General features: G+C 41.4%; 3 protein-coding genes across 4 annotated transcripts in view; 1 reads left to right on the forward strand and 2 right to left on the reverse strand.

Annotated features, from left to right (window-relative positions):
* Window positions 1–810: 810 nt before the first annotated feature.
* On the reverse strand, window positions 811–5405 carry LOC129861770 (high choriolytic enzyme 2-like). The gene is made up of 7 exons (XM_055932924.1): window positions 5333–5405; window positions 4908–4953; window positions 4547–4699; window positions 2776–2893; window positions 1626–1804; window positions 1346–1427; window positions 811–1012 (listed from the first exon to the last, which is right to left on the reverse strand). Exons 1-7 carry the CDS (start codon window positions 5396–5398, stop codon window positions 886–888), a joined length of 771 nt encoding a protein of 256 aa, XP_055788899.1. The 5' UTR covers window positions 5399–5405; the 3' UTR covers window positions 811–885.
* A 9919-nt stretch (window positions 5406–15324) lies between these two features.
* Window positions 15325–22126, reverse strand: LOC129862105 (high choriolytic enzyme 2-like). Its single transcript, XM_055933459.1, has 9 exons — window positions 21600–22126; window positions 19748–19804; window positions 19298–19376; window positions 19060–19105; window positions 18699–18851; window positions 17312–17429; window positions 16162–16340; window positions 15882–15963; window positions 15325–15548 (listed from the first exon to the last, which is right to left on the reverse strand). The coding sequence occupies exons 3-9, from the start codon at window positions 19361–19363 to the stop codon at window positions 15422–15424; spliced, it is 771 nt and encodes a 256-aa protein (XP_055789434.1). The 5' UTR covers window positions 19364–19376; window positions 19748–19804; window positions 21600–22126; the 3' UTR covers window positions 15325–15421.
* LOC129862103 (nuclear pore complex protein Nup160-like) overlaps window positions 21143–22381 on the forward strand; it is a 31671-nt gene continuing 30432 nt past the window's right edge. For both annotated transcript variants that reach the window (XM_055933453.1, XM_055933454.1), the window contains exons 1-2: window positions 21143–21497; window positions 22126–22234. In XM_055933453.1, coding sequence (XP_055789428.1) covers window positions 21404–21497; window positions 22126–22234 — 203 coding nt within the window. In that variant the 5' untranslated portion in view covers window positions 21143–21403. The remainder of the gene's footprint in view (window positions 21498–22125; window positions 22235–22381) is intronic.

Raw genomic sequence — 22381 nt, forward strand, 5'->3', positions numbered from 1 at the left:
TAAACAGCTTCTACCCCAAAGCCATAAGACTCCTGAACACCTAAGCAAATTGCTACCCAGACTATTTGCATTGTCCCCCCTCTTTTACACTGCTGCTACTCTCTGTTGTTATCATCTATGCAGAGTCACTTTAATAACTCTACCTACATGTACATATTACCTCAACTAACCGGTAACCCTGCACATTGACTCTGTACCGGTACCCCCCTGTATACAGTCGCGCTATTGTTATTTTACTGCTGCTCTTTATATACTTGTTACTTTTATTTCTTATTCTTATCCATATTTTTTTCAACTACATCGTTGGTTAGGGGCTCGTAAGCATTTTACTGTAAGGTCTACACCTGTTGTATTCAATGCATTTGACGAATACAATTTGATTTGATTTGAATAGACAGTTACTGCCAAAGCTCTGTGGTAATCTGTCGCCCCCTTTTGGTCAGCATTGGGTCCTACTGATTTTGGGACCTCAGCAGCCTAGTGATAGAGCAGGGCTAGTGTCCAACAGTTTGATTGGTGCAAACAGCTGTATCTACCAGTTCTGGGTTCAAAATCTATTTAAAATGTTTCAAATGCTTTGAGTGTTTTCTCTAGCCTCCCAACTGTCCCAGGTGGGCGGGGTTTACAGTTTCGAGACTATTTCATTGGTTCCATTGGGCCACGCATTCTCAATCAAGCCCAACTAAAGTAGGCTATTTAATATGATTTCAAATAATATTTTAACCCAGGACTGTAATCCGCGCTGTAGAAAAATATATTAAGACTTTAAAATTATGAAACAGTATATTTTTACATGCCGGTTTATTGAACTTTATTCTGTGCTTATATCAAGACTGAGTCATTGACACAACCTTGTGAGAGAGGACAGAAACACAAGGTGTCTGTTTAACAGTTGTACAGCCTGTTGAGACGGGTGATGTCGCTCTGGCTCATCTGGGAGGCGTTGCCGATCTCCACGTTCTGGTTGGGGAAGGGAACCATGGTGGGCTGGTTGTTCTTGGAGAAGGCGTACCTGCAATCACATCACACCATGATGAACACTTGGAATGAGTGGGGGTAGGCTTACAATATTATTTTATTTTTGGGCATGGGTTTATGCTTATCTAGACAGGTTAGAAGTAGAGGGGGTCAGATAGATGAAAGGGACACAGTAGGAAGGGTGGATCCAAGAATCGTATTGAACATGAAGTTCAATTCCACATAAATAACATGTGCTAGGAGCCGGGTGTCTTACTATTAAACCACAGGCTCTGTACAGAATTAGAATTTTATGAGGCTAGTTAGACAATTATTCAACTGACTAAGCATCTACTGGTGTGAAAGTGGTAAAACAATGGTGACTAACCTGTGGTACTGCATGACGGAGTTGTAGTCATAGGCCGTTCCCTGGTTCAGGGTGGCGATCTTGTTGAAGTTGTGCTCCATGCCTGGAAGAGAGAGAATATGTTAGATTCACCTTGCCCTAATAAATAAATGCAACGGTTGGTGACCGATGCAACAGTGTGTGTGTATGTGTTTGCCTGCATATGTACTGTACATGTTTGTGTGTGCGTGTGGACATTCATAGAATATAATAGAATGTCACATGGCTATATGGGGACATGGGAATGTGAAAGGGATCCTACCGGACTGGACATTCTGGAGGAGAACGCGGATGTGATTGTCACGGTCGCTGCGGGTCTGCTCGTGGTTGAAGCCCAGGGCATGGAGGAGCTCGTGCTGGGTGGTGCCGTGGTACACACAGCCGGATCGGCTCAGAGACACAACCTGGGCATTGCCAGAACGACCAACATAGGACCAGCACCTGCCATGAATGGGTTGGACAGAGTTGTAACAGTGCAATTAGTTTTAATTGTCTCTGTCAGACCCACACAAATGTACTTATACACACACACACTGTTACCAGAAGTGTGTCATGCCTTATAATGCAGTTTCATGTCTCACACTGAACTGTCCTAACCAACGATGTATATAAACCCTGGATGACTGACACTGGGTGCTGTATTGAAGAACCCTGCCGCAATCTTAATACTCCTCCTCCATTGTAATTTCTTGGGGGAAGCAATAGAAATGCATTTATTAAAGGTGCAATATTGATACATTTCTAATAGTTTGACTTATTTCAGTTTGTGACAGAACAAGCACTCAGAGTGTAGAGAATCATTGTACCATCTCAACTGCTGTGACATATCTTTAATAACAAAAATATTTTATTTTCAGCCGTTTGAAGCTGGTGTACAAAACTGAAAGGAGAGGTATAGAAAATAGCGCACATAGAATAGGTCTACTGCTTCTTAGGTTTGCTTTCAACGAGAATGACAGATCTATAACTCAAATCTCTATGTGAATTTGGTCAGATTTCCCAAAAAGTTTTGATACATTTATTATTTCACAGACGGCTTAATGCATAATTTTAAAATTATATTGTGTGAGCTTTACATACAAATATATAAAAACATTTTCCTTAAAGTAGAGAGTACTAATGTTACTGTCCCCACTACAAAAAAATACATGTAATTATGTCCTTGAAATATTTAACTGAAATACTGTAGAATTATATCATTCCTATTGAGGACTGCTCCAATTGGGGAGTGCCAATATGGCCGACCAGTGGCTTCAAAGCTTCTCACTGGCCAATACAAAGCATCTGCAGTTCAGGGTTCATATATATATATATATAATTGGTCCTAACTCAGCCTGGTTCTGTACGTCATAAAGATCCTCATGTAGAATCATAGGACCTATGAATTATATGTAATTCCATAGTGCACGTACCCGTTCTGGGACTGGATGTGCAAGTAGTCTCTTTGGTTGGTGCGCTTGATGAAGTTGATGCAGGAGAAGCCTGCAAAGGACTGCAGACCACGCTCAATGACTTCCAGCTCCCTGGTGGCTGGCAGGACACACATGGGACAAGAAAAACTACTGTTAAAAAACGACTACTGTATCATGAAACTTGCTTCACAATACAGGCAGTAACACGGTTGGGGAATAATAGATTACATGTAATCCGTTACATGTAATGCGCTCTTGCAACAGCTGCATAGTGCGGACCGCAGCCTATGGAATAAAGTGGGGCTTTTATTGCTCAATCTAATTCATGTTGATCAAAAAAATCCATAGGCCTAATGGACACATGCTCAAACTCGCACACTTTTGATAGACTTAAAGGGGTAATCTGTAGTTGCTACATCAATTTTTTGAACATATAAATTATATAAATCCATTGATTCTTGAAGAATATAACTTATAAATGCCGTATGAGTTTAGTTCAACTGTCACACTCCATGAAATCTCAAAATATAATCTTGTTTTTCTCCAAATTTTGTAGAAATTCTAAATGTAAAGAAACACTGTATAGCCGTGTAACATGGTTAAAACAATAATTTTGATATCATGGATAGTCAGTCCTTGCATCCATAGCTCTGTCTATTAATCTGAGAGGTTACATTTCTCCAGGCCCATCCCTCAGCTTTTTACCAAAACAAAGGCGGGGCAGACGTTTTGTTATTGTTTCATCTGTGGATTTGCCCTTTAAACAGCATATTATCAAGATAGCAAAGTGTCACCCACTAAAAGGTCAACAATAGGCATACAGCAAATGCAGCATATGGCATTTATTTTTCACATGCAAATAGTACTTTTCAGTAGTGCTCAAAGCATGCCATTCCATGAGTGCAGCATTTATTTTTCAACTTGAATCAATGAGCCCAATCAGTCCTCCATGAAAAAAAAGCATAAACAACAGAGTAGCTTGCTAATAAGTCTTTAGTTTTGGGGTTATGCTCAGATAAAACAGTATGGCTAATCTGTACTTCCATATTTCCAAGTCATATTCTTGAAGATCAAGGAGTATAACATGTATTATAATGACTGGAATTCTGATAGACTTTGTTTTTAATGTAAAGATATAATTGAATCGTATTATTATATGTAGTAGAAAGCGATGGGTTAGAAGAAGCCTACATAACCAACCCAAAAAGTAAAATGTAACATCCATATATGGTCAGCTATGTAAACTTTAACATAGATTTATCCTGCAATAGATGTTGTTCAATTGGTAACATACATTTCTGTCTTCTTCTAATGCCTCTTAAGGGGAAAGTAATCTAAAAGTAACTGAATGTAATTAGATTACGTTTCTGAGTTTGGGTAATCCAAAAGTTACTTTACTGATTAGAATTTTGGACAGGTAATTAGTAACTGTAATGGATTACATTTAGAAAGTAACCTACCCAACCCTGGCCAGTGATGATTAGCTGTTACTTATATGGCCTACTTATATAGCTTTATACAGTATTTTGGGACTCATGTACAGATGTAGGATCTTAATATGTAGTGTAAAAGGGCTTCTGAAGTTTATAATTTACACTTTAAAATGTAAGACTTGATTTGCGCATTTAAAAAAAATCAAACCCTACAAAAAAAATTATTAATTACAATCCACATTTGCTGTTGCTGCAGGATCATTTTCCTGCTCTAGCAAACTAGCTCAAATTAATATCCATCATCGTTAATTAAGATATCATCATGACATGGTACTTACAGTACTGGTTGGCGATGACGTAAGGCACATAGACTCTGCCGTCGCTGGACTTGGGCCACATGCAGCCGCGAGATGTGCAGGGGTCAGCGTTCCTCTCAGCCTCGTTGACGTAGGCGATGTCATCCACAATCAAGGGCTCGTTGCGGGTATGCACTGGAGGGACGGGGACAGGACAGGACGTCAAAGTGTGACACCTTGGATCAGTTTCCCTGATACTGATTAAGCCTAGTCCTGGACTGAAAAGCAATGCGATAATGGATTGTTTTTTTCTAATACATCTTTATTTCATATTTCATATCACTCATAATGTAATCTGAAAGTGTTGGCAGGTATTGTATATCACAATTTAAAACTGTCTTACCAACATTCCTGTTGGCCTTCTCCAGCAGCTCAGAGACAGAGAGCTCCTATTGCACCATACAGCAAAGACAGAGATAAATAATGAATAGTTAGGTTGTTTCACAAAATATGCATACATGCATTATGAACAATAATTTGGAAGACAAGATGTGTTATGACTATAACACAACTTTTTGTCCCCTCAAACACTATTTTTAAACAAATCGAAACAAAACTAAACATAACAAGAAAGCTGGCCTCCAAAAAACAAGTATGACTACAAAAGCTTCAATGGACACTATTACATCTGTAAACCTTGTTATGTAATAATGAACGCATGTATTGATGTGAAAGATGAATTGTGTTTATATGAACCAACCTACACATGCACGCATGAATGCAGACACAAAACACACACTGTGGAAAGTTTAGTAGAGTTTTACTCACCTCCTCGGCCCAGGCGGACACTGAAAGCAGGGCCAGAAGGCCCAGAGTGTACTTTAATGCAGACATGTCAACAAACAACCTGCAGAGTTAGACACTGTCAATAACTCTGAATACCACCACAGAAAGTAATTGACAATGTAATTTTCCTGTAGTACAGGTGTAGGATCTTAATTTGATCCCCCTGTTGTTGCCTGAAATGCACACTTGTAGTATATTCAAGTTTTAAAAAGACTTCTAAAGTTTGGAATTTCCACTTTCAAATTTCGAACTTTATTTGCCCTAACTAAAAACATATCAACCCCTACAAAAATGTCCATTAATTATAATCCACAGATTAATTCACATTTCCTGTTGCTGCAGGGTTATTTTCCTGCTGTGAAAAACTGGTCAAATTGAAATCCTACACATGTAGCTTGAATGACATAGCTAGAGAATGCGAAGCACATGAACAACACTCTTACCTTTCGGGAAATGAAGTGAAGTTGTTTCACTGATCCAGACACTGCACCTTATATAGTGGAATCTACCGGAAAACTATCCATTCATGGAAAGTTTGGTAATGACATTGAAAATACTTCTTCTGCTGATAAGATGCAGGCATGTTGTCACGATGACATATGGCTAATTCTCACACCAACCAGAGAAAGTTGGAACAGCGTATCCTGTACAAACTTCTCTATTCCTTGAAAATGCTATCTAATCTTTTGCAACTACCCAAGGCCTGTGAAATGGAGACAGGTGCCTGTATCCAAATGTTTCATAAGACCATCTTAAATGACTACTCTATTATAACACTATGTTAGTCACAGTTTTACTATAAGTAAGTAAGAAAGTAAGGCTTGTCAGAGCCAGAACAGCCCACAGTTTTACTATACTGCTCAATAACATACGATTGATATAAGGTCAAATTAATTAAATGAATATCAATTTAGGTTAGCTGGCAAAATATCTGTCTCGGTAGCTTGGTGAATAAGTTAACTGCATATAGCTAACATTCTTTGATATGGCGTTATGTATTTCCAAACCTTTAGTTTACTTTGATGTAGCTGTATGCTAGGTGTTGATAGCAACTGGCTGACTCATTCAGTGATAATGTAACGTTAGCAGGCTGGTAGGGCTAATACTAGAAGGCTAGTTGTCTAGCAACCTTGCAAGTGGATTTGTAACAATAAATTCATAATGTATTTTCTTGTAAGTTGACTGAAAAATACATTGAAACCAGTAGTCGTTAGTGCAAAATATTTGGTTTAATTTTAAAGTTATACATTTGTGGTTCATTCTGTTGGAATTTACATTATAGGGAATAGGCTGGCTTGCCGAGTCCTTTAAATTACGTCACACCATGGAAAAACATTTTCCGACATGACTTTGGCATTCTTCGGGATTCTGATTGGTTTTATTTAAAAACAAACAATAAATAAAAGTGAGCTGAAGCTTTGTATAGGTACTTTTGATGCGTATACTAATGCAAATCCATCTGTTACATGTGGTTACGCTTCTGCTACCCATCCGTTAAGTCTTTAGGCAGTCAATTAGAGGGCTGCCACATTCTCTTTAAGGGAAAAGTCCTCATGCTGACTAGGCTTGGCCCTGCTTCACCACACTTCTTTCCCCCATGAGGAGGCCATCAGCCAACTGCAGATTGGCCATTCCACAGCCATTCCACGGTCTGTTTGGGCGATAAGGGCAAGCCACCTGGCAGGACGCAGGGTAGGGATGCAATAGGGGCTGTGGCTTCAGCACTGGAGGTGCTGTGGTTGATTGCAGCAGCAATGGTGGTGCTGTTGGTGGCGCGGCAATAAACTGTGTTGGCGGTGCCCCAGATGGCATAGCGATGGACTGTTGGCGGTGCCCCAGGTGGCATGGCGATGGACTGTTGGCGGTGCCGCTTGTGGCACGGTAATGGACTGCAGTGTTGATGGCAGGCGATGCACTGTTGACAGTGCCCCTGGTGGCACGGCGATGCACTATTAGCGGTACCCCTGGTGGCACGGCAAGGGACTGCAGGAGCAAAGAGTTGGTAAGGGTGCTTTATCTGGCATGAAAGGGGTCAGTGGCCAGGCACCCTCAGATTCCCACTCCTGGCAGTAGTGCAGTGATGGCTCTGGCTAGGGTGGAAGTGGAAGCTCTTCTTGGACTTGCTCAGGCAGCAGCAAAGCCATCTCTGGCTTCGGATCAGAGGGTGGAGGCTGGAGCAGTGGTGAATCTTCCTCTGGCTTCTGCTCACTTCAGCTCCACTATACGCGTTGCGTTGCTTTGCCAGATGCGTCACGTCAATGTGACGTTCTACCTGCTACAAGGAGCACCTTGTTTTGAAAGCGAAGCAGAGGGGAAAACCATCTTTATTCTATTTTTCCCTACTGTACCATATTCATCGATTATGCATAAGTACAATAGCTTTGGCCCAGTTTTTCTCAAGTATTCTTATTTTGTTAATAGTGGTTGTACTAAATGATCCTGTAATTACACAAGTTGCTTTTGTTTACATTGTGAACATAGCCGATGTAGCTAGCTAGTAGCTTCTTAACTTCATAAATCTTAGTAAAATTAACCAGTGGTGTCTAGTGGAGGCCATATGCATCCAAAATCAACTATATTTCTCATTATTTCAATTCATAAGATAGAATGAAGTCGCGCATCAGCCGTAAAAAAAAACGGAACCTCTTGAGCTAGGTCGCTGCCATTGGACGAGACACAACACAGCAGTATAGCAGCTACTCCTCAACATCTGAGGAGTGATGGCAATGCCGGACGCCCGATGGCTATAGTGTAGCAGGGCCGTCGGAGGCTGGAGCAGTGCTGGTGCCTCTGGAAGAAGGCATTGCTGTTCCCAACAAAAGCTTTCTTCACCACTCTAGGTGAACTCCCAGCTTCGCCTCCCCTGTTATACAGGCTAGTCGCAGTCCTTGTAGTTCTACGACTGACATGCTCCTCAATGTAAAGTGAGCCTCTTGCTCCCGTGGGTTGGCCCACACATGCCCATCCTCCTCACAGCTTCAATTTTTTATTTTTTATTTTTTTTATTTCACTTTTATTTAACTAGGAAGGCTAGTTGAGAACAAGTTTTCATTTGCAACTGCGACCTGGCCAAGATAAAGCAAAGCAGTTCGACACGTACAACAACACAGAGTTACACATGGAATAAACAAACATACAATCAATAATACAGTAGAAAAATCTATATACAGCAAGTGCAAATGAGGTAGGATAAGAGAGGTAAGACAATAAATAGGCCATGGTGGCAAAGTAATTATAATATAGCAATTTAACACTGGAATGGTAGGATGTGCAGAAGATGAATGTGCAAGTTGAGATACTGGGGTGCAAAGGAGCAAAATAAAGAAATAAATACAGTATTGAGATAAGGTAGATTGGATGGGCTATTTACAGATGAGCTATGTACAGGTGCAGTAATCTGTGAGCTGCTCTGACAGCTGGTGCTTAAAGCTAGTGGGAGAGGTAAGAGTCTCCAGCTTCAGAGATTTTTGTAGTTTGTTCCAGTCATTGGCAGCAGAGAACTGGTAGGAGAGGCGGCCAAAGGAAGAATTGGCTTTGGGGGTAACCAGTGAGATATACCTGCTGGAGCGCGTGCTACGGGTGGGTGATGCTATGGTGACCAGTGAGCTGAGATAAGGCGGGGCTTTACCTAGTAGAGACTTGTAGATGACCTGGAGCCAGTGGGTTTGGCGACGATTATGAAGCGAGGGCCAGCCAACGAGAGCATACAGGTCGCAGTGGTGGGTAGTGTATGGGGCTTTGGTGACAAAACGGATGGCACTGTGATAGACTGCATCCAATTTGTTGAGTAGAGTGTTGGAAGCTATTTTGTAAATGACATCGCCGAAGTCGAGGATCGGTAGGATGGTCAGTTTTACGAGGGTATCTTTAGCAGCATGAGTGAAGGATGCTTTGTTGCGAAATAGGAAGCCGATTCTAGATAACATTTTCGATTTGATATGTTTAATGTGAGTCTGGAAGGAGAGTTTACAGTCTAACCAGACACCTAGGTATTTGTAGTTGTTCATATATTCTAAGTCAGAACCGTCCAGAGTAGTGATGCTGAACGGACGGGCAGGTGCGGGCAGCGATCGCTTGAAGAGCATGCATTTAGTTTTCCTTGTATTTAAGAGCAGTTGGAGGACACGGAAGGAGAGTTGTATGGCATTGAAGCTCATCTGGAGGTTAGTTAACACAGTGTCCAACGAAGGGACAGAGGTATACAGAATGGTGTCGCCTGCGTAGAGGTGGATCAAAGAATCACCAGCAGCGAGAGCGACATCATTGATGTATACAGAGAAGAGTGTCGGCCCGAGAATTGAACCCTGTGGCACCCCCATAGAGACTGCCAGAGGTCCGGACAACAGGCCCTCAGATTTGACACACTGAACTCTATCGGAGAACTGGTTGGTGAACCAAGCGAGGCAATCATTTGAGAAACCAAGGCTGTTCAGTCTGCCAATAAGAATGTTGTGATTGACAGAGTCGAAGCCTTAGCCAGGTCGATAAATACGGCTGCACAGTAATGTCTCTTATCGATGCGGTTATGATATCATTTAGTACCTTGAGGGTGGCTGAGGTGCACCCATGACCAGCTCTGAAACCAGATTGCATAGCGGAGAAGGTACGGTGAGATTCGAAATGGTCGGTAATCTGTTTGTTAACTTGGCTTTGAAAGACCTTAGAAAGGCAGGGTAGAATAGATATAGGTCTGTAGCAGTTTGGGTCTAGAGTGTCTCTCCCTTTGAAGAGGGGGATGACCGCGGCAGCTTTCCAATCTATGGGAATCTCAGACGATACGAAAGAGAGGTTGAACAGCCTAGTAATAGGGGTTGCGCAGATTGTCTAGCCCGGCTGATTTGTAGGGGTCCAGATTTTGCAGCTCTTTCAGAACATCAACTACCTGGATTTGGGTGAAGGAGAAGTGGGGGAGGTTTGGGCGAGTTGCTGTGGGGAGCGCAGGGCTGTTGACCGGGGTAGGGGTAGCCAGGTGGAAAGCATGGCCAGCTGGAGAAAAATGCTTATTGAAATTCTCAATTAATGTGTATTTATCGGTAGTGACAGTGTTTCCTAGCCTCATTGCAGTGGGCAGCTGGGAGGAGGTGCTCTTATTCTCCATGGACTTTACAGTGTCCCAGAACTTTTTTGAGTTTGTACTACAGGATGCAAATTTCTGTTTGAAAAAGCTAGCATTTGCTTTCCTAACTGCCTGTATATATTGGTTCCTAACTTCCCTGAAAAGTTGCATATCACGGGGGCTATTCGATGCTAATGCACAACGCCACAGGATGTTTTTGTGCTGGTCAAGGGCAGACAGGTCTGGAGTGAACCAAGGGCTATATCTATTCCTAGTTCCAATTTTTTTTAATGGAGCATGCTTATTTAAGATGGTGAGGAAGGCAATTTTAAAGAATAACCAGACATCCTCTACTGACGGGATGAGGTCAATGTCATTCCAGGATACCCCGGCCAGGTTGATTAGAAAGGCCTGTTCGCTGAAGTGTTTGAGGGAGTGTTGATGTGATGAGTGAATAGGGGTGGTCGTTTGACCGCAGACCCATTACGGATGCAGGCAATGAGGCAGTGATCGATGAGATCTTGGTTGAAAACAGCAGAGGTGTATTTGGAGGGCGAGTTAGTTAGAAAGATGTCTATGAGGGTGCCCGTGTTTACGGATTTGGGGTTGTACCTGGTAGGTTAATTGATAATTAGTGTGAGATTGAGGGCATCAAGCTTAGATTGTAGGATGGCCGGGGTGTTAAGCATGTCCCAGTTTAGGTCACCTAGCAGCATGAGCTCAGACGATAGATGGGGGGCAATGAATTCACATATGGTGTCCAGGGCAAAGCTGGGGGCAGAGGGTGGTCTATAGCAAGCGTCAACGGTGAGAGACTCGTTTCTGGAAAGGTGAATTTTTATAAGTAGAAGCTCGAATCTCTGCAGTATCTCTGCTCAAATCTCTACAGTAGATTGCAACACCGCCCCCTTTGGCAGTTCTATCTTGGCGGAAAATGTTATAGTTAGGGATGGAAATTTCAGGGTTTTTGGTGGTTTTCCTAAATTAGGATTCAGACACGGCTAAAACATCTGGGTTGGCAGACTGTGCTAAAGCAGTGAATAAAGCTAATTTAGGGAGTAGGCTTCTAATGTTAACATGCATGAAACCAAGGCTTTTACGGTTAAATAAGTCAACAAATGAGAGCACCTGGGGAGTAGGAGTGGAGCTAGGCACTGCAGGTCCTGGATTAACCTCTACATCACCAGAGGAACAGAGGAGAAGTAGGATAAGGGTACGGCTAAAGGCTATAAGAACTGGCCGTCTAGCACGTTCGGAACAGAGAGCAAAGGGAGCAGGTTTCTGGGCACGATAGCATAGATTCAAGGCATAACGTACAGACAAAGGTAAGGTAGGATGTGAGTACGTTGGAGGTAAACCTAGGCATTGAGTAATGATGAGAGAGATATAGTCTCTAGAGACGTTTAAACCAGGTGATGTCATCTCATATGTGGGAGGTGGAACAACATCGTTGGTTAAGGCATATTGAGCAGGGCTAGAGGCTCTACAGTGAAATAAGACAGTAATCACTAACCAGGACAATAATTGACAAGGCATATTGATATTAGGGAGAGGCATGCGTAGCCAATAGTATGGGTCCAGTGAGTGGTTGTGCTGGATGGGGACACGGCGATTCAGACAGTTAGCAGGCCGGGGCTAGCAAGCTAGCAGTTAACAGGCCGGGGCTAGCAATGGGGGAAAATCTGTCGCGATGGGGGAAAGTCTGTTTTTGCCTACTCGTGCGGTGACGTCGATAGACCAGTCGTGGAATTAGTCGGGTTCCAAGTAGCAGAGGGGTCCAAGTCCAATTGGCAAAATGGGTATAGTGGTCCAAGAAACTGGCTGGTGGATCAGCTAACAGTCCAATATGCTATAGATAGCTAGCAGGCTGCGGTTAGCAGAATGGGCCTTCAGGGGACTGAGGGGCCTGTTGGGATCCTCGGACAGATTATGTCGGTATTCCAGTCATGGAGGATCGGCGGGGTTCCATGCCCCATACCGGCAGTAGAAGGGGTCCGGATATTGTAGCCGAGGAGTGGGCTTCAGGAGTAGCCCAGGAGCTCTACCCGGGAGATGGGTCTAGCATGGGCTAGCTCCAGGCTAGTTGGTGCTTGCTCCGGGACGGAAACGTTAGCCAGGAGTAGTCAACCCGGGTTGCGGTTAGCTAGCTGCCATGATCCAGATGAAAAGCTTCAGAGTTTGCTGTAGGAATCAGGGGATATGGAGAGAAAAATAGGTCCGGTATGCCCTGGTTTGAAACTAATTGTATGAACTGGTGAGAGCTTTCCGAGCTAAGGTTAGCTGATGACCGCTAGCAGTGGTTAGCTGACTGATAGCTGATAGCTGGTAGCTAGTTAGCTAGCTAGCTTCAGTTGAGGTATTCCAGTTCGGAGGTAAATAGAAATATTTTCGGGAAAAAAACCAGATCCACACCACATTGGGTGAGGCGGGATGCAGGAGAGTATTTTGAAGTTGAGGTTTAGGAAAAATATTAAAAAGAATGCTAAGAAAAATATATAAAAATATATATACATGGGACGAGACAAGGATTCTTGGATTTTTGCCCTCAATGAGAGCAGACGATCAAATTGTCCAACTTTGCCACACCACAGGAACCCAGGGAGGCTTCTCTTGGCTTTATTATGCCTATTTAACCTCATCATGGCACTTGGAAAGTCCCTACTTCAAGTGTCGCTATACCTGTAGTCAAATACCTATGCCTTGCTCAACCAACAAGGGACACTATGCCCACAATCTCCACCAACTGTGGCAGTGCAAGTGGTTTTACACCATCTAGTGGTTTGGGCACAGGCAATGACACGTAGGTGAAAGCACAGGAGACAGGAGTGTGGTGTAAACAAAGAGGCTTTTATTTAGAGAAGGCAAATTAAATCCTGGCTCTTCCAAAGCTCTACAACGTTCATTATTAACTCATAAAACAAAAGCATGAAGTCAAGCTGGACTAGCTTAAAAGGTCAACTGTACTTCCTGATTTGGCCTCGTTTTTCATCAATTTTAGCAGCCATGACAGAAGGCTAACAAGAGTTGTCTTGGGTGTGTGGTTTGATGTGGGTGTGTCTTGTACTTTTTTGCTTTTCAGTATCTGGTTGAATTCATCATAATCTGCCTCTGAAATAAATGTTTTAGCTGTAAACTGGTCCCTGACAAGTAACTTGACTAAAGGCACACTGGAAAACACTGAGTCCTACATACTAGTTAGTTTTTTTACCCTTATTTTACCAGGTAAGTTGACTGAGAACACATTCTAATTTACAAAAACGACCCGGGGAATAGTTACAGGGGAGATGAATGAGACAGTTGGAAGCTTCCAGGTCTGTTAAATCAAAATAGATGTGCCTACCCCAGGCCTATAGGCTATACATAGACCCTAGGTATTTTTCTGATTAAGTCACGAGGAAGAACTCAAGGCCCTAATCTAACATGCATGAAGAGACAAACTCATTCAGAAAAATTGACCAATTTTAAAAAAAATATATATATATATATTGTCTCTCTGTGTTTCACAATTTTCCTTCATTTCGCAAGAGCCTGAATTTATCTCACAGGAGAAAGCCTCCGAGCCAGCTAAACAGTGTCCCTCTGTCTCTCTACATGTAGGCAATCTATCTGATGCTGTCTGGTCCAAACGAGTATTACATTGTTGCCACCCGTAGCATTGAAGGCAAGGGAAGCCAGTTAGCATTTGGCCTCCCTTGATAAACAAAGTGTAAAAATTGTATCAATCAGCATTGAGCTAAACTGAGCGAGCTCAACTGTGAATGGTCCTGGCGCTCAAAAAGAAAATTGTGAACGGAAGCCAGCTTGGGTTTTTGCATCACTCCTATCATATCCCATTGAGAGTACTCGTCATTGATAGAACTTTAATTGTTGCATCTTGCTGTGTTGTTGACCTCTAGTGGCTAGCTAGCTAGCTAAAATTGGCCTTTTCCTAAGTTAGCCATGGATGGAGATGGGGATTTGAACTTCTGGTTTTACTTAAATCTCCGTACTGGCCTATGGTTATAATGGCGATTCTGATCCAACCATTAATGATACATTGTTGTGCCCCTGGCCTGAGAGGATGGAAGTTCAATATGTAGCTAGATGTAGAAGGCGTTAACTAGCTAACGTTGCCCATGAATGGAAGTTAGGCTAGCGAGCAAGCATTTTAGCCAGATAGCCTAGGACAACAAAAAATAAAAGCGCGTGCTGTACGACAGAGTGGGAGACTGTTTCGTCAACATGAAAGAGAGGAGGATGGCATTAGCCTTTTTCTACTTGCACGAGCATGCACACAGAAATCAGAACCATGGACAGCCACATCGTATGTAGCTTACGTTGATTGGACTAAATTGTTTTTGGTATATTTTAGTTGTCACCGTATTAGAATAAGCAGAGGTGATTTGATGATGTTAAAATGTTGAAGTTGAGATGGTGCTGGAATAGTGGAGGCAGCTCCTGTTCTCTTTGCGACCTGCGGTAACTGTCTGTGGTTCTACATCAATAGTTGTTAATTGGTCTGAAAATGTTGGAAACATTATCTTGCTTGACCATGCTGTAGGTCATGTAACTTTATGTTACTGTACATGCAATATGCTTTGTGGACGTCACTGGACAGAGGTTACTATCCGGTTTTGTGATAAAACAAAGGTATGGTTAAATTTGTTCTTCCACTGTCTTCTTATTGTCTCAGCCTTTAGGCATATATATATCACGGTCTCAAGGCATATGAATTAACAGGTTATAGAGCAAACAACTCAATTATCACAACACAGTTTTGAGACTATTTCATTGGTTCTATTGGGCCACGCATGCTCATCAAGCCCAACTAAAGTAGGCTATTTAATATGATTTCAAATAGTATTTTAAGCCAGGACTTTTCTCCACACTGTAAAAAAAATAATATTAAGACTTTTAAAATGATGAAACAAAAATACAGTATATTTTTACACGCCGGTTTATTGAACTTTACTCTGTGTTTTTATCAAGACTGAGTCATTGACACAACCTTGTGAGAGACAACACAAGGTGTCTGTTTAACAGTTGTACAGCCTGTTGAGACGGGTGATGTCGCTCTGGCTCATCTGGGAGGCGTTGCCGATCTCCACGTTCTGGTTGGGGAAGGGAACCATGGTGGGCTGGTTGTTCTTGGAGAAGGCGTACCTGCAATCACATCACACCATGATGAACACTTGGAATGAGTGGGGGTAGACTTATCATATTATTTTATTTTTGGGCATGGGTTTATGCTTATCTAGACAGGTTAGAAGTAGAGGGGGTCAGATAGATGAAAGGGACACAGTAGGAAGGGTGGATCCAAGAATCGTATTGAACATGAAGTTCAATTCCACATAAATAACATGTGCTAGGAGCCGGGTGTCTTACTGTTAAACCACAGGCTCTGTACAGAATTAGAATTCTATGAGGCTAGTTAGACAATTATTCAACTGACTAAGCATCTACTGGTGTGAAAGTGGCAAAACAATGGTGACTAACCTGTGGTACTGCATGACGGAGTTGTAGTCATAGGCCGTTCCCTGGTTCAGGGTGGCGATCTTGTTGAAGTTGTGCTCCATGCCTGGAAGAGAGAGAATATGTTAGATTCACCTTGCCCTAATAAATAAATGCAACGGTTGGTGACCGATGCAACAGTGTGTGTGTATGTGTTTGCCTGCATATGTACTGTACATGTTTGTGTGTGCGTGTGGACATTCATTGAATATAATAGAATGTCACATGGCTATATGGGGACATGGGAATGTGAAAGGGATCCTACCGGACTGGACATTCTGGAGGAGAACGCGGATGTGATTGTCACGGTCGCTGCGGGTCTGCTCGTGGTTGAAGCCCAGGGCATGGAGGAGCTCGTGCTGGGTGGTGCCGTGGTACACACAGCCGGATCGGCTCAGAGACACAACCTGGGCATTGCCAGAACGACCAACATAGGACCAGCACCTGCCATGAATGGGTTGGACAGAGTTGTAACAGTGCAATTAGTTTTAATTGTCTCTGTCAGACCCACACAAATGTACTTATACACACACACACTGTTACCAGAAGTGTGTCATGCCTTATAATGCAGTTTCATGTCTCACACTGAACTGTCCTAACCAACGATGTATATAAACCCTGGATGACTGACACTGGGTGCTGTATTGAAGAACCCTGCCGCAATCTTAATACTCCTCCTCCATTGTAATTTCTTGGGGGAAGCAATAGAAATGCATTTATTAAAGGTGCAATATTGATACATTTCTAATAGTTTGGCTTATTTCAGTTTGTGACAGAACAAGCACTCAGAGTGTAGAGAATCATTGTACCATCTCAACTGCTGTGACATATCTTTAATAACAAAAATTTGGTATTTTCAGCCGTTTGAAGCTGGTGTACAAAACTGAAAGGAGAGGTATAGAAAATAGCGCACATAGAATAGGTCTACTGCTTCTTAGGTTTGCTTTCAACGAGAATGACAGATCTATAACTCAAATCTCTATGTGAATTTGGTCAGATTTCCCAAAAAGTTTTGACACATTTATTATTTCACAGACGGCTTAATGCATAATTTTAAAATTATATTGTGTGAGGTAAACATACAAATATATAAAAACATTTTCCTTAAAGTAGAGAGTACTAATGTTACTGTCCCCACTACAAAAAAATACATGTAATTTTGTCCTTGAAATATTTAACTGAAATACTGTAGAATTATATCATTCCTATTGAGGACTGCTCCAATTGGGGAGTGCCAATATGGCCGACCAGTGGCTTCAAAGCTTCTCACTGGCCAATACAAAGCATCTGCAGTTCAGGGTTCATATATATATATATATAATTGGTCCTAACTCAGCCTGGTTCTGTACGTCATAAAGATCCTCATGTAGAATCATAGGACCTATGAATTATATGTAATTCCATAGTGCACGCACCCGTTCTGGGACTGGATGTGCAAGTAGTCTCTTTGGTTGGTGCGCTTGATGAAGTTGATGCAGGAGAAGCCTGCAAAGGACTGCAGACCACGCTCAATGACTTCCAGCTCCCTGGTGGCTGGCAGGACACACATGGGACAAGACAAACTACTGTTAAAAAACGACTACTGTATCATGAAACTTGCAACACAATACAGGCAGTAACACGGTTGGGGAATAATAGATTACATGTAATCTGTTACATGTAATGCGCTCTTGCAACAGCTGCATAGTGCGGATCGCAGCCTATGGAATAAAGTGGGGCTTTTATTGCTCAATCTAATTCATGTTGATCAAAAAAATCCATAGGCCTAATGGACACATGCTCAAACTCGCACACTTTTGATAGACTTAAAGGGGTAATCTGTAGTTGCTACATCAATTTTTTGAACATATAAATTATATAAATCCATTGATTCTTGAAGAATATAACTTATAAATAACCGTATGAGCTTTGTTCAACTGTCACACTCCATGAAATCTCAAAATATAATCTTGTTTTTCTCTTGTAAAAATTCTAAATGTAAAGAAACATAGTTAAAACAATAATTTTGATATCATGGATGGTCAGTCCTTGCATCCATAGCTCTGTCTATTAATCTGAGAGGTTACATTTCTCCAGGCCCATCCCTCAGCTTTTTACCAAAACAGAGGCGGGGCAGACGTTTTGTTATTGTTTCATCTGTGGATTTTCCCTTTAAACAGCATATTATCAAGATAGCAAAGTGTCACCCACTAAAAGGTCAACAATAGGCCTACAGCAAATGCAGCATATGGCATTTATTTTTCACATGCAAATAGTACTTTTCAGTAGTGCTCAAAGCATGCCATTCCATGAGTGCAGCATTTATTTTTCAACTTGAATCATTGAGCCCAATCAGTCCTCCATGAAAAAAAAGCAAAAAGTAATCTAAAAGTAACTGAATGTAATCAGATTACGTTACTGAGTTTGGGTAATCCAAAAGTTACTTTACTGATTAGAATTTTGGACAGGTAATTAGTAACTGTAACGGATTACATTTAGAAAGTACCCTACCCAACCCTGGACAGTGATGATTAGTTGTTACTTCTATGGCCTACTTATATAGCTTTATACAGTAGTTTGGGACTCATGTACAGATGTAGGATCTTAATATCTAGTGTAAAAGGGCTTCTGAAGTTTATAATTTACACTTTAAAATGTAAGACTTGATTTGCGCATTTTTAAAAAATCAAACCCTACAAAAAAATTATATTAATTACAATCCACATTTGCTGTTGCTGCAGGATAATTTTCCTGCTCTAGCAAACTAGCTCAAATTAATATCCAGCATCGTTAAATAAGATATCATCATGACATGGTACTTACAGTACTGGTTGGCGATGACGTAGGGAACATAGACTCTGCCGTCGCTGGACTTGGGCCACATGCAGCCGCGAGATGTGCAGGGGTCAGCGTTCCTCTCAGCCTCGTTGACGTAGGCGATGTCATCCACAATCAAGGGCTCGTTGCGGGTATGCACTGGAGGGACGGGGACAGGACAGGACGTCAAAGTGTGACACCTTGGATCAGTTTCCCTGATACTGATTAAGCCTAGTCCTGGACTGAAAAGCAATGCGATAATGGATTGTTTTTTTCTAATACATCTTTATTTCATATTTCATATCACTCATAATGTAATCTGAAAGTGTTGGCAGGTATTGTATATCACAATTTAAAACTGTCTTACCAACATTCCTGTTGGCCTTCTCCAGCAGCTCAGAGACAGAGAGCTCCTATGGCACCATGCAGCAAAGACAGAGATAAATAATGACTTTGACAAATCAGCAAACACCTTACTATAAAGAGTTAGGTTGTTTCACAAAATATGTATGCATACGTCCACACTTACATGGACGAACACACACACATGCATGGATGCAGACACACAACACATACAGTAGAAAGTTTAGTAGAGTTTTACTCACCTCCTCGGCCCAGGCGGACACTACAAGCAGGGCCAGAAGGCCCAGAGTGTACTTTAATGCAGACATGTCAACAAACAACCTGCCATGGTTAGACACTGTCAATAACTCTGAATACCACCACAGAAAGTAATTGACTTACTGTAACCTTCCTGTAGTACAGGTGTAGGATCTTAATTTGATCACATTGTTGTTGCAGGAAATGCAAATATGTAGTATATTCAAGGCTTGTAAGGCTTCTAAAGTTTGTAATTTCCACTTTCAAATGTCAGACTTGATTTGCTCTAACATAAAATGTATCAACCCCTACATAAATGTCCATGAATTATAATCACCTTTCCTTTTGCCTCAGGATTATTTTCCTGCTGTGAAAAACTTGTCAAATTAAGATCCTACACATGTAGCTTGCATGACATAGCTAGAGAATGCAAAGCACATGAACAACACTCTTACCTTTCGGGAAATGAAGTTGGTTTACTGGTCCAGACACTGCACCTTAAATAGTGGAATCTACCAGAACATTATCCATTTTTGGACAGTTTGGCAATGACATTGAAAACACCCCTTTCTGCTGATAAGAAATATTATGAATATGTTGTCTCAATGACATATGGCTAATTCTCACACCAATCAGAAAAAGTTAGAAAAGCCTTTCCTAACTTCTCTATTCCTTGAAAATGCTATTTAATATTTTGCAAATACCCATGGTCTGAGTTCTGTCAGTAAGATAATAATGAAACCAATATTAGTCATGAAACCCCTGTGGATTACTTGTTGGCTATTGCTAGCAAAGCATCCAGGACATATATTTCTGTAAATAGCCTAAAAGAAAGGCTTTGGCTATACTTTCTCTGGTTATTCAGCAAGTTTCCTCTATCAGCATCCAGCCCAATATCATTGTGAATAGGCTTAGAAGTTCTGAAATAGGTGGCAGTACTCATTTTGAGTGCCGGTACTGTTTATATTTAGGTGCAGGAGCTCCACAATATTTTTGAGCTAATATTCTATAAGAGGCACAGGAGCTCAATCAGTAGAAATTTGAGGTGCCAGTACTCCGCTCCGGTGAGCTCCTGCCCAAGTCAAGCACTGCTCCTGAACTTATTTAGGCTTGCCATAACAAAGGGATGGAATACTTATTGACTCCCAATACATTTCAGTTTTTCATTTTTTATTAATTTATAAAAATGTCTAAAATCATAATTCCACTTTGGGTATTGTGTGTTAGCTAGTGACAAAAAAATCTAAATGTAATACATGTTCATTTCAGGCTGTAACACAACAAACTGTGCAAAAAGTCAAGGGGTGTGAATACTTTCTGAAGGCACTGTAAGTAAGTAAGCCTTGTCCGAGCCAGAACTGCCCAGTTTTACTGTACTGCTCAATAAAACGATTGATATGAGGTAAAATTAATTAAATGAATATACATTTAGGTTAATCGAACAATGTCAGCAAAGAGTTGAGCCTAATCTTTTTCATTTGAAATTTTTACATTATGACATTGTATAGACCTAGTATACTGTATGTATATTCATATGATATGAGTCATTAGCCAAACTATGCATTTTTGTGATAAGCAGTCACAACTGTTTGCCCTTTACTGTGACAGACTTGACTGCGCAACACTATGGAAGTCAGTTAATCTGCGACTTCAAGTTGTGTCTTGAATGTTGGCTCATGCTGTATATTTCATATACATAATATTACGTAATTTAAAAAAAATCAGATCAACAGATCAACAATATAATATAATATGGCTCAAGGGGGGACATTGGCTCAAGAGGACATTTCTGTACAATATTAACTATTAGGGGAACCAATTAGACCCTTCTGACACATCCAGAAAATACTTGGATGTTGGTGTAAATGTCAGTGTGAAGCCAAAGGCTCAGAACCACACGACAATAACTTTTCTATTCAATAGAATTTGGACATTTGAGTTTCCTAAATCACTGTTATTTGTGAAATGTTTTTTAATCATAAAACTAGCTATAGCTAGTATTATTTTTCTTATTTTACTGTAGCTAAATTAATAGGTCTTATGTTTTATAAGAGCCAGAGAGGTTCTCTCTGAAGAAGCTGGCTAATTCAGCTTTACTCAATGCGGGGAAGATGGCGGCGGTTTTAGAAAGGAGTTTCATAGAAATAAGTGGGTTTGAGAGGGAAACCCTACCAACATTCCCGGGGGAAATAACTGTAAACCTAGGTACATCTTCATGGATATTAAAATAATGATCCGCTCTTTATTTGCTCATATGAAGGGTTTCTATAACAAACTGTGTATAGAATGTGGTCGTGAGTGACTCACCATGCATGCGAGCATGCTAACTATTGACATCATGTAGCTGGTGTGTGGCTAACAAGCTAACGTTATATTGCTAGTTAGTATGATAACGGTGTCCTCTGTTGGTGAATTTTGTTACCCCGAGCGCCAACCTAAACCAAAGTTAGCCAACCGTACTGTACTCCGCTTTTGCTACACCTTACGCCGAAATCATTCTCAAGTATCGGTATCCTAGTGCATGAGTTTGTTAGCAGCTTTCCACAGTCTGCGCGTTTTACAGCGTAGCATGAGTAGCGTTAGCTTCCAGTTCATGAAAGTCAATGCTAGACACTTGGTTTTATAGTGACATGCATTCTAACGCATCCGATTTTCCTCATTTATTGACAGCTGTCTTTTAGTTTTCGGGCAAAGAGAGCGTTGGTATGGTGCAAAACTAACAAGTGGTCAACCACCTGTCAGACCTAAACAGTTTGAGACTGTTAACAAGCCAACCCACCATGTGAAAGTTTCTATTGGAACTGACCAGGGGTCATGTGTGGTTTCTCGACAGATCTGAATGCTCTGCCTGGCAGTGTGGTATACCCAGACAGCGCAGGAGGCTTTCACTATGAGGAAAGTGGAAAACTCATGTCCATCACTAGCAACAGATTCATACACTGGTGAGTTTTTTAATTTATTACCCTTATTTAACTAGGCAAGTCAGTTAATTTAAGAACAAATTCTTATTTTCACTGACAGCCTGGGGCCAGAACTACAGATTTTTACATTGTCAGCTTGGGGATTCGATCTTGCAACCTTTCGGTTAC

The sequence above is a fragment of the Salvelinus fontinalis genome, chromosome 9, assembly GCF_029448725.1.
Source record: "Salvelinus fontinalis isolate EN_2023a chromosome 9, ASM2944872v1, whole genome shotgun sequence".
Taxonomy (NCBI): domain Eukaryota; kingdom Metazoa; phylum Chordata; class Actinopteri; order Salmoniformes; family Salmonidae; genus Salvelinus; species Salvelinus fontinalis.